At 41.2% G+C, this 10,961-nt stretch overlaps 1 protein-coding gene across 4 annotated transcripts; it reads right to left on the reverse strand.

Moving 5' to 3' along the window:
- Positions 1-6,381: 6,381 nt before the first annotated feature.
- LOC129595725 (uncharacterized) lies at positions 6,382-10,961 on the reverse strand. 4 transcript variants are annotated; one of them, XM_055492808.1, is made up of 6 exons: positions 8,783-8,958; positions 8,622-8,681; positions 8,304-8,490; positions 7,301-7,419; positions 7,145-7,208; positions 6,382-6,849 (listed from the first exon to the last, which is right to left on the reverse strand). In XM_055492808.1, the coding sequence occupies exons 3-6, from the start codon at positions 8,457-8,459 to the stop codon at positions 6,532-6,534; spliced, it is 657 nt and encodes a 218-aa protein (XP_055348783.1). In that variant the 5' UTR covers positions 8,460-8,490; positions 8,622-8,681; positions 8,783-8,958; the 3' UTR covers positions 6,382-6,531. The 4 variants fall into 4 exon arrangements, with proteins under 4 accessions (XP_055348783.1, XP_055348780.1, XP_055348784.1 ...); XM_055492805.1 differs by lacking the exons at positions 8,622-8,681; positions 8,783-8,958 and adding an exon at positions 10,866-10,961; XM_055492809.1 differs by lacking the exon at positions 8,622-8,681 and having other exon boundaries at positions 8,783-8,960.

Below are 10,961 nucleotides of genomic sequence, written 5' to 3' on the forward strand. Positions count from 1 at the left end.
CGGGAAGCCATTATTCTTACCACGCAAGGGTCTGAAAAAAGTTTGATGTCACGAATATTTAATGTAATACGAACACGAACACTTGTAATACAAGTTGTTTGATGGTTACCGTTTATTAAGTTTCAGTACTTAGTACCGTAATCTTCGCATCTGGCCAAGGGCGGAAGTGACACTCCGCCAAAGTGATGTTCACTCCAGTAGCTGGCGTCAGACTGGCAGGCCACTCCATTTGGGCAGGTCACGTTCTGTAATATTTAAATAGCATCAGAAATGGTTCATTTACTTCCGTGTACTGCATTAACAAGTAACGTTACATATGTGCACGTTAACAATTAATAACATTTCCGTTACAAAATAAATAAAGTTTTAGATTGTTGTGTTAATTCAGCCGAATAAATTCTTTTTAAATTACCTTGCACGCATCCGGGATAAGAAGCCTGCAGCTCTCTGCAACGGGAGAAATTAAATCGGTGTATTGTACTTACAGTTAGGTTGCAGCATGCAATACTGGAAGTGCGCAACATAAATTTATCCGTTCGTACTCTTTATCTCCGGAAATAGAAAATATCCATATATTTTTACAAACTTTGCGCGTTATACGCACCTCACTTGCATACAATTACACACTTCTTACAGTTAGTGGGTATTAAACGTCAGCACACGGGCCCGAGGAAAACTTCCAGGAAAAACAAAAGTTAAACGTTAGTTAACGGCCAAAATTGAAACACATCCGTTCAGCTACTCTAGCGGTAGTAACACGCTTAACTAACGTTTATCCTACAAGCTGTTTCACTCGGCCAGCGGGAGGACAACCCCTTCCACAATTCACTATCACAAAAAATAATCTGCCGATTACCAATTTAAAAGAGCAAATCGATACCGAAAATATAATTATACCACTTACCAGCCTGGTGACCAAGGAATGCTAAGAAAGAAACTGCCAGAATCCACGCAAGGATGTTCATGGTGCCGGTTTTCACCTAATCTTCGAAATTATTATAACGGAAGCCCAAAAGTAACACACTGATTTTGATAGTGTTCGCTGCTGACCTTCCAAAAAATCACTTATCAATGGGCGGGTGCCTGATTATTGCGCATACGTTTTACAAAGGTACTTCGATATCCCAAAGGTCAAGTGTTACTGGTGTTGCAAATTGCCGCTGGTGAAACAATTCAATCGAATAAATGTAGTAATCGGTCGATTAGAAATTCTGTGCCAACAGCTCCGTATAGACGACATGATAGAGCAGAAGACTTTTTACCTGGACCGGATGTTTGACAAAAGCGTACGAGTAGTATAAAATGAGGTTCCGTGTTAAAGTCGTAATAATGTTTTGTTTGAATTCCGTTATCTGCGTGTGCGCATAATAAACAAAACCGGTATTTGTGCTGTATTCATACGCTATTGTGTAGTGCATGCTGTGCATCTTATTCCCATTATATTTATATGTACTATGAGCAACGTAAAACGTAACGTAAAACGTAACATACTATGAACAACTTAAAACGTAACAACGTAAAACGTTGTTTACGTTGTTGTTACGTACGTTTTACGTTTACAACATTGTTATATGTACTAAGAAAAGCCAAATAACGTAAAATAGTCGACTGTGATATGTTTAGCGGAGATAACTGGTATAACCTGCAGAACTCAGTAAACTTATTCATGCCACTTCCATAGGTTTTTCTAGAAAAAAGCGCAATAATATTATGATGAAATCGTAATTTAATAACTGTTCTGTCAAGAAAATCTAGCGACGAAGCGCATGATAATTGAGCAGATCGATTAGTACATTTTCCGGTACATTTAGCGGTAATAAGTCCGCGTTTGGTGCTAGGCTGGCAAAGCGCTTCATCTGAAACCGTGATAAAGAGTCAGCAATGCTGTTGTTAATACCAGTTAATGTTACCGCTTCCGAACTCCACTGGGGGCGCTGGAGCCCCGGCAGCTGGGAGGCTGGTGCTCTCGGTGATCGGCTGTGTGCGGTGACCGTGGGTCAGCGAAAAGCCGGCCGACCGGAGTCGGCGGAAGAGAGCGACCAGTGCCCTGCGCAACCGAAGGCCCCTTTATTGAGCAAGTGCGAAATAACAGCAGAAGAAGACAGTAGGGTGTGGCGGGTGGTAAAAGAACAGTGATCACTCGCGCGCACACGACTCGAAGGAGCAGAGACAAACAGCAATGTAGAAATGCAAAACCAGTGCGAGCGCACGAACAGTGCCAAGCGCAAACAGCATACCCGTGCAAGACGGCGGCCGCTTTGATCTAAGCGCCACGGCGACGCGCAGCGCCACCAACAGACTCACGTAACTTGCTACACGTGGGGAAAGGAGAAAGAGCGGGGGCGCATGTCCTCCAGCTAACATTAACATCAATTAACTCGTTAATTGTCATATATATGCTTAATAGTAATAAAAAAATTAAGTTGAGCTGCGATGGCCACCATCCGACGCATTATTTCGAGGACAATTCGGCTACGGGATTTGTAGTTTTCCCAAGCTTGAGAAGCACCCAGGTTATCGCAGTGAAAAATTACTTTGCGCCTGCTCAACTTTAAACCCCATAGTGTTAATAAAAGCAACAAGTATGGGAATCATCTCAAGGCACTCTATAGATAATTGTGCATCCCATATATAAGCTGGCCAGCGATACTGAAACCATGAACCATTAAAACAGCCGGCACAGCCGATGGTAGCTGATGCATCGGTGTATAGCTGGATCGTATCACAACGAGTCCAATCTGGTTCCAAAAATTTAGCCGTACCATTCCACTTTGAATAGTGTAAATAGTTTAAAAAGGACGTATTTACACTATGTTATTACGTATTTACATTATATATAATATGTACTATGAACAACAGAAATACGTTACATATAAAATTGTTGAAAGGTATGTACGTATTATAATGCAATGGCAGTTATGCAATCTGATTTACGGTACTCGATCACATTTCTAGGGTGTAAAGTCAAGAATTCATCTTTTAAAAATACTCGTAGTATACAATATTATTGATTTTGTAATTTGCATACTCGTAGTCGTGTCTTGTTGTGAACACATACATTTCCTCACAGTAAATGCATCTACAGTGCTTCACTTGGCCACTCATTAATAAGGCACCTTAGTGAAATGACTCTAAATTAGATGTTGAACAGTACAGATACAAATCTTTTGGCTACAGAATTTCATAAAGCAGTAGAAAAAAGCGTTGGGGAGTGCGCGACAGCGATAGTTCGCGCAGATGGACGCGAAGTTGGCTCTATATATGTACCGGGGCACACCCCTTAACAAAAACTGACCGATATTTCACTTTTCTACAACTTTGCTGCCGGAAGTTTTGCCGAAATTATTTCATTGACCGACATGTTGCGTATCTGTTTGGTTTCTAGGTTTGTTTTTTGGCGTTCGGTGCGTTTTTTCTTGGATTTCTTATGTTTCTCACTGAGAATTTCTCCGTGTCTTCTACGTTTAACTGAGCTTCTTTGAGTGCTTAAGTTTCCGATGCATACTTGTGTGCCTGGTATCAGTGGTATGGTTTCTCTGTTATTTTTGCGTACGTGTTTCTTTTGTCTTCCCAGTCACCTATCATAATGGTCCAATTAAGTGTCACTGCGAATGGTACGGGCAATCAAATTACCGAATGACGAAAAACAAAAAGAAAAGTAAGGTTTTAATGACTCCATTGTTCAAAATCGTCGCAACAGCCATGTGGCACGTCCCTTGAATGCTAATAAAATTAAAGCAAGAGCTTCCTAGTTTTTCTTCCTCTTGCACGGTAGCCGATCTTGTGGTGGCCGAAGGGTTCTTAATAGGAATTTTCCTGAGCATGATCGCATACGGTAAGTACTCAGCCTTATGCGTCGCATAGCAACCTGACCTTTGAGACGATATTATCATACTGAACAGCGTGTTTATTTTTAATCGGCGTAGTACATAATTCAGCAACCGGAAGTTATGCGCACAACAATTTTTTGGCCGATGAATATAGATACAGTATACAGATCACTCGACTTAAGATACATGTATAACACTCGTATGATGGTGGATCTACGGAGAATCCACGGACAGAGACAAAAACGGAATCTATCCTGCTGAGTGAGCAGTGTTGTATACTACGAGCTATGCGGAAATGCAAGACACCCGACAATCAACTGCACACTTTTATATCCCATTCACATGACACTACAGATGCTCCCGCAGCAGAATGCTGCGGGGCCAAAAGTACAGCAAGTTACTCAGACGACGATGGCTAGCAACTGAAGAATCTACCAGATTGAAGATCTGGTAGATGAAGAAAGTTTACATCACAATACAGCAAAACAACTTAGCACCCGCACCAGTGCGGGTGTGCGGGGAGGCCACTCCTCCTCACACTCGTATCGAAAAAGTGAGTTGGGTTATATGAAAGCAAATATTGCGTTAAACGAACACGGATGCTACCCGCACCGTGTACCACGCCGGATGGCGATTAACGCGAGGCATCATTCCAGTGTTCCCACACCAGAAAACAACCATGACAGTGCTGAATGTTGAGCAAGTTTTACAGTACGGTTCTTGATGCATGATTCGGCTTGCAGAAACGAGCATATTGACTAACGTAACCGATGTTGCTGTAACGGCAATGTTGCCGCCACGAAAGTTTAAAACGGTAATATTATCAATGACCTTCTTTGCGAAACAGTGTTTCTATCAATGAACAGCTTCCGATAAAAAGTTCGAAGATATTGTACTTAACAACAACAGAATGCGCTCGTCAACACGGGCATTTAACATATTCAGCATGTAATTAAAGGCCACACATCAAAGTGACCTGAGTGCTAACGGTTATTTTCATTCATGATTCAGCAGTGAGTCTTATGGTAAGTTTATCAATGTGATATGAGAACAGCGTGGAAAAGCGCGGAAAAAAGTACGATTCACCTAAAGAACTGTTAAGCCGGTTGCATCGTGCTCTCTGGAAAATCAGTTACACTTAAACAAAAACAATAGCGCCAGCTAGTAATAACCGGTTACGCAAGCGGCATGTAATGGAAGTTCCCGTTTCTCAAAAGTGCGGATACTTATTTGTGAGCCGGGCAGAAGGTCTAGGCGCGGTATATAGAACTAAGGACCTCGCTTAACGATCATTGCTGTTTACGACTACCTTCGATTACTGTATTAGGATAACTGTGGACTCAGTAGTCTCCACGGCTTACGTTCTTGCTTCCACCATGAACAGTTTTCTTCGCTGGTTTTTACTCTTCGTGGTCGTCCTGTGTTCTCTAGTAAGTTGCAGTAATACAAGAACCATTGGTTTCTGTAAACCATTTCACCAGTTCAAGTGGATATACTTTAGTGTTCATTCGACAATTATTTTTACGCACGAAATTTTGTTTTTCCTACACTGAGTTTTAGTTCCCATCTATTTGCAGGTCGCTTCCACGCAAGCCGGGTCTGCAAAGAATGTCGGCGATAAATGCGACAGCAAGACTCAGTGCACCTACCCCAATTTCTGCGTTAAGGGCAAGTGCGAGTGCTGTACGTGGTAATGCAGCAGATGTGATTGGATACTCCGCCACGTGTTAATTTTTGCGATAACGCGAAGGATGGAATTAGTCGTCTCTCGTTTAGTTTTGAAGCTGTCACGTCTTGTTTTGTCGCTGTGGTTATGACAAACTGAAGAAACGAAACTTACGTTTGTATTTTTTGCTAGCATCAAAAGGATGGACGCAAATAGTTTCCCAGTTATTAATGTTTGTACGATACGTTAACTGTACGTTTTTTTGTATCTTGTGTATCCTGGTGACGGAATATAGCAGTACAGTACGTAAAGTGACGGCTTTACTCGTACATTCTACTTTCTGGACGTTTCTCTTTTGTTTTCGGATTTACTTTTGGTTGTTTCTACACGGATGCGCCGTGTCTATATAAGTCCGTGAGTGGCAGTACTTTGGATCATCAGTTCTCTCATTACGAGTTTTGGCAGTTTCGGAGTTATGAATTAAAATATCGTCGGAGATGCAGTTCTCGCTTCGCTTAGATTCGTAGACTTAGCTATGCCACATTGCGATTATTAGCTCATTCTCTGTCGTTGAGTAGGTCGGTAGGATAGATTATTACGGTAATTATTCCTATCGTACTGATCTCTCCGTCACTGGTTCGAGAAATGTGGAAAATGTGAAATTAACGAATAAACATGCAGTTCGGAATCTCAGATCAGAGAATGCTTCGGAACTCTTGCCGTGATTCAAAACAATGCACTGTAGTGTATTCTTTTTGAAGAACCTAACGTACAGCAAGGACGCAGCCGCTGAGTTGGCTTTAGCGTACCTTTTTTTCCAGAACGAGTTCTTGATTGGTTTCACGCGCTTGTCACGAAGTACAAAGTGTTGCTGTGTTTAGTAAGTCTCCGCAGCGTTCACTTTAATATTCCATAATGCGTTACTTATGGGTATTAGACACTCTTATTACGTCTCATATTTGCAAAACATTTATAACGACAGGAAGCTGCTTGCTGGCATGCGACATCGTAACGGAAGCGAACATTAAAAATAAATCACTTCTTCTTTGAACAAATCTCCTTGAGCGCCTTCTCACCGTCGGGCGACAATCGGAACTGCGTCTGTCGTCGTCGTACGTCCATTAATCCACGGAACGTCCTAGCAAACCTACCCTCGATTTCCTTGATGACTTTAGCATCCTTCTTCTGCTGTCCCTTGGATTTGGCCGGTAACACTTGAGCGGCGGACGAGTCCGCCGTGTGGCCGATGACCAGATATTTGCCCTCCAGCGCCTTATTCTGCAGCACGTCCACCACGGCTTCCGGTTTCATAACGAATAACCCATTGGAAGTGGTCTCGTCCAGATTGGCAGTCTAAGATGTAAGCATTAATAAAATGAAATTTCAAAAATGTATTATAGCGAAAATACACAGTACTGCAAGCTTAACCTTTAGAAAAAGTTTGCTGACGTTTGGAACATTTGGAATATTATTATAATAATATATTATCGTTTAAAAAAGTAAGCTGCTTGAAATAATAGTTAACCATATTTCGCGTTAACGAAGAGCAAATACCTAATGTCGAAAAATACAGAGTTCTAGAAAGGTCGTACAAATTATTTTCCAACAAAAAATATGACTGTGTTTCGCAGTAGTTTTTGCTTTTTACCTGCTTTCCGGTTACGGGATCGCACACTACTCGTTGGATATCCTGCTCTGTCAGTCGCTTAGCCCTAAGAAACCATAGCAAACGGAAGGAAAATTCAGTGCCAGGCTTATTAATCTGGTATTGATTGGGTGGTATAAGTATCCAAGCATGCCTTACTCTTGTGGATCCAGGAGCTGATTGCGAATCTCCTGCAAGCGACGGGCACATTTGCCGGCATTACCGCTGGTGTCGGCTACGACAATATTCAAATCGTTTTTCACCACGTGATCACCAGCCTGAAAGGTAGCATGTTGTAAGTTTGTAACTACTGTTTTGCATACTACCATAATGATTTACGAGTGCTTAATGGCGAAGTTTTTTAGCATCTTCGACTTTTTTCGACATCGATTTAATTTTTCGACATCGATGCAGCATTTTCGACATCGATTTCAGTTTGCCAACTTGCGGCGAATTTCAATGACGAATTAAACAGAACAGCTCCGTAATGTTTTCCACGGTAACTACAAAATATTTATTCGGGGATGTTGGTAAGAGAAGGAACTCGGTACATGTAACCAATTTGGGCACTAGCACACGACAATTTACTTTCCCGCACTCATGAATAAGTTTTTGCGCTGTTTTAAGCTTTCTGAACCAAATGATTCCGGTTCTTGGGGGGAAAAACAACTTGTAAGCGCAACATCCGGTTGCCGAAATAAAGTTACTTGTAAACTTGCTGTAGTTCCCAAAAAGATTAAACGCAAAGTGGTGCCCCGAAATTTTTATTATAATTATATAAACCGATCTTTTTCATAACTTTTTACATAGGGGCACATAGGTTTGTAAATAATCGTTCTACAGACGTACATCGAGCTAGATCTCCGTTTAGGTCACTCCTTTTAACACAATGTCAGAAAACTTACCCAATCTGCGCATAATCGCAATACTGAAGCGCTGAAGCACAGTATTACAATTATTTTTGCGACCAAATGCGATCGCATAAATTAATTACATGCACTTATGCTAGGGACATCCTTACATGGACATCCTATGAGAATGCAGAATAATTTGTGCAGCATACATTCGACGCAATGTCCAGCATCTCCACCATCTCCTTTCGGACATTACAACTGCAGTTATTATGAAACAATAAAGGAGCAACATCATCCACGATTCATACCTGTACCGTGGAATCGCAGAGAAATGGCTGTGCTACACCCATCCATACCCCGTACACCTCCTCCGGGGTGGCTCCCATCGCTGCGGCATACTTGGTCACCTTGTCGCCGAAGTCCGTGCCCACCAACTGACCGACATTCATCGTGTTTTGAGCCATTGAGTGGACCAACGCTGCCAGAGCCTCGAATCTAGATAACATCAGTACGATTACTCGAATATGCGTGCAAAGCAAAGGACTTCGGCAAATGAAAATGCAACCGTTACCGCTAGCAAAATTTTGCCTGAATTTGCTAATAATAATAATTTTGCAGGCTCCCACCTTGCGTTTCGCCTGACAGTTGTAAGGTACACTCTCGGCGTTGAAATAAAAGTATCGAAGCTAGAAAGGATCAAAAATTAAAAAAAAAACTATCGAGGCTAGCAAGCAGTTAGGTGATAAAAATTCAAAGCAAGTTAGTACTCAGTACTTTATATACGTACATACAGTGCCAGGTGGAATCCAAGAATTGTTTTAATAAGTAAAGCAGTCTTTGCACACGGCGGTGGGGCGGAAGTAAGTATGTATGAGTACAACGTTACACCGGTGTCAGCACTACAGAGTATGGTACAGCTACAGTACAGTATATAGAACACTCCATAGCACCCACTGTGGCGCCATCTTTAGAGTTTTATAGGTACTGTGATGTACACTCCGAGTCCGCGCAAAGTGGAAACACAGTACGAATGCTTTAGTAAGTTTATATACAATAATACAAGTGAATCCTTTATAGTTTTAACGGCGCCATGACATTTGGGCCACCTGACACTTGGGCCACCGGACATTTGGGCCACCTGACACTTGGGCCACCGTACATTTGGGCCACCAATACTTTCAAAACAGGAACACGTAATAAAATATTTCCGATACGAATGATAGCTTTTTTATTTTTACTGCAAGTAAAAAATTAAATATTGGCTTAATAATAAAAGTTCTGCAACTTGCAGCATTAAAAACGTACGAGTAAGTACACAAGATTCGAAAACGAGCGTGCATTAATATTATGGAGTGTTTGTAGGCATACTGTATAGCGGATACACAGGGCTGCATGGGTTCGATCATTGTACTCTGTAGCAGCATAAGTAAATCGAACTCATGCACTGACGATGTTAGCAGTTGCCGTTGAATTTACTCCGCATCCTTTTACTTATCAAACATCTTCCGGATCAGATTTCTATTTGATCAATATTTCAATTAATACATGGCGCTAAAAACCTAAGAAACCTAAGAAAACTGAGAAACATAAAAACTACAGGGAAAGAAAAGAGTTACAAGAGACCGTAATGTGCGTTGGCCCAAGTGTCAGGAGGCCAAAATGTCAGGTGGCCCAAATGTCAGGTGGCCCAAGTGGCAGGACACCGTTTTAACGGCTTCCTATTGTTTCGTCCACCATTCATTTTGTCCACCATTCATTTTGTCCACCGTTCATTTTGTCCACCATTCATTTTGTCCACCATTCATTTTGTCCACCGTACGTTTTGTATACACTGTAAGCGTACTGCAGTGCAAATCGAATTCCTTGACGTGATACGTCGCGTCAACGAGTTCGATTTATGCGGCCCACAGCGCACACTGAACTGCAACTGCAAACTTACAGTCTAGTGTCTTAAGTCAAACTGGCTTCTTACAACCAGTAAGGATTAAGGGACACGTTGTGAGCGGATGGTGGACGAAATGAATGGTGGACAAAATGAACGGTGGACAAAATGAACGGTGGACAAAATGAATAGACACGGTTTTAACAGGATGGTGTTTTACTGTTCGATGCAGTTTTTTGCCGAAAAACTGGAAAAATAACAGTGGTAAAAGAGCCGGCAAGCGTTACAGTTATCGTAGCGCAGGCAATTATTGCATAATTACCGTACGGTAAAATAACACTCAATAAAAGTAATTAGTTTTGCCATCCATTCTGCTTTCTGCAGTAAAATAGTCAAATTATTTAATCAAGCAAGCCAGCTATATAAACAATATTTCGACACAGATGCATGTTCATAATGCTGTTTCTATTAATATGGCAAAAATTTACACACATTGTATTATTATTTAAGTTGCCAGTATTTATTTACTTTGAATTACTTGCTACTCTGGTATTTTTTGTATGAAATTATTTTGATGTATCACAGTGAGGTACTTATTAAGGCACCAAAAGACCGAAGCGAAGCCCCACTTCAAACGTTCAAATAAGTTGAACGTCCAAACTTTGCAGCCAGATTTATTAAATAATAGCAGCTGAAATTAATTTTAATTTTTAAAAATTAGATTTCAGAATATATTATTCATGTTTTTAATTCAAATAAAATTTACGAAATTACATAATCAAAATATTTTTTTTTTAAATTTTGTGCGTGACCGACGTGAGGACTTCGCGTCGCTTCGGTCGATTATTTGCTTGCTAGTATGAGTTGTACTAATTGCATTATCAACTGTGCTGCACTGCGCTGTATGGTTCGATACTCGGAATCTGTATGGTTCAAACTTTAAACTCGGAATTTTAGTTTAAGCGAATCGTGTAAAAATTTTTCTCACCGCCATATTACAGCGTACAACTGTACATCACTGATACACAGCGCGCTGTGACTAACGTTGCCAAGCACCCGAATGATGCAGTACTGCAGTGACATC

Source organism: Paramacrobiotus metropolitanus, unplaced genomic scaffold (assembly GCF_019649055.1).
Source record: "Paramacrobiotus metropolitanus isolate TYO unplaced genomic scaffold, Prichtersi_v1.0 Parri_scaffold0000082, whole genome shotgun sequence".
NCBI classification, from domain to species: domain Eukaryota; kingdom Metazoa; phylum Tardigrada; class Eutardigrada; order Parachela; family Macrobiotidae; genus Paramacrobiotus; species Paramacrobiotus metropolitanus.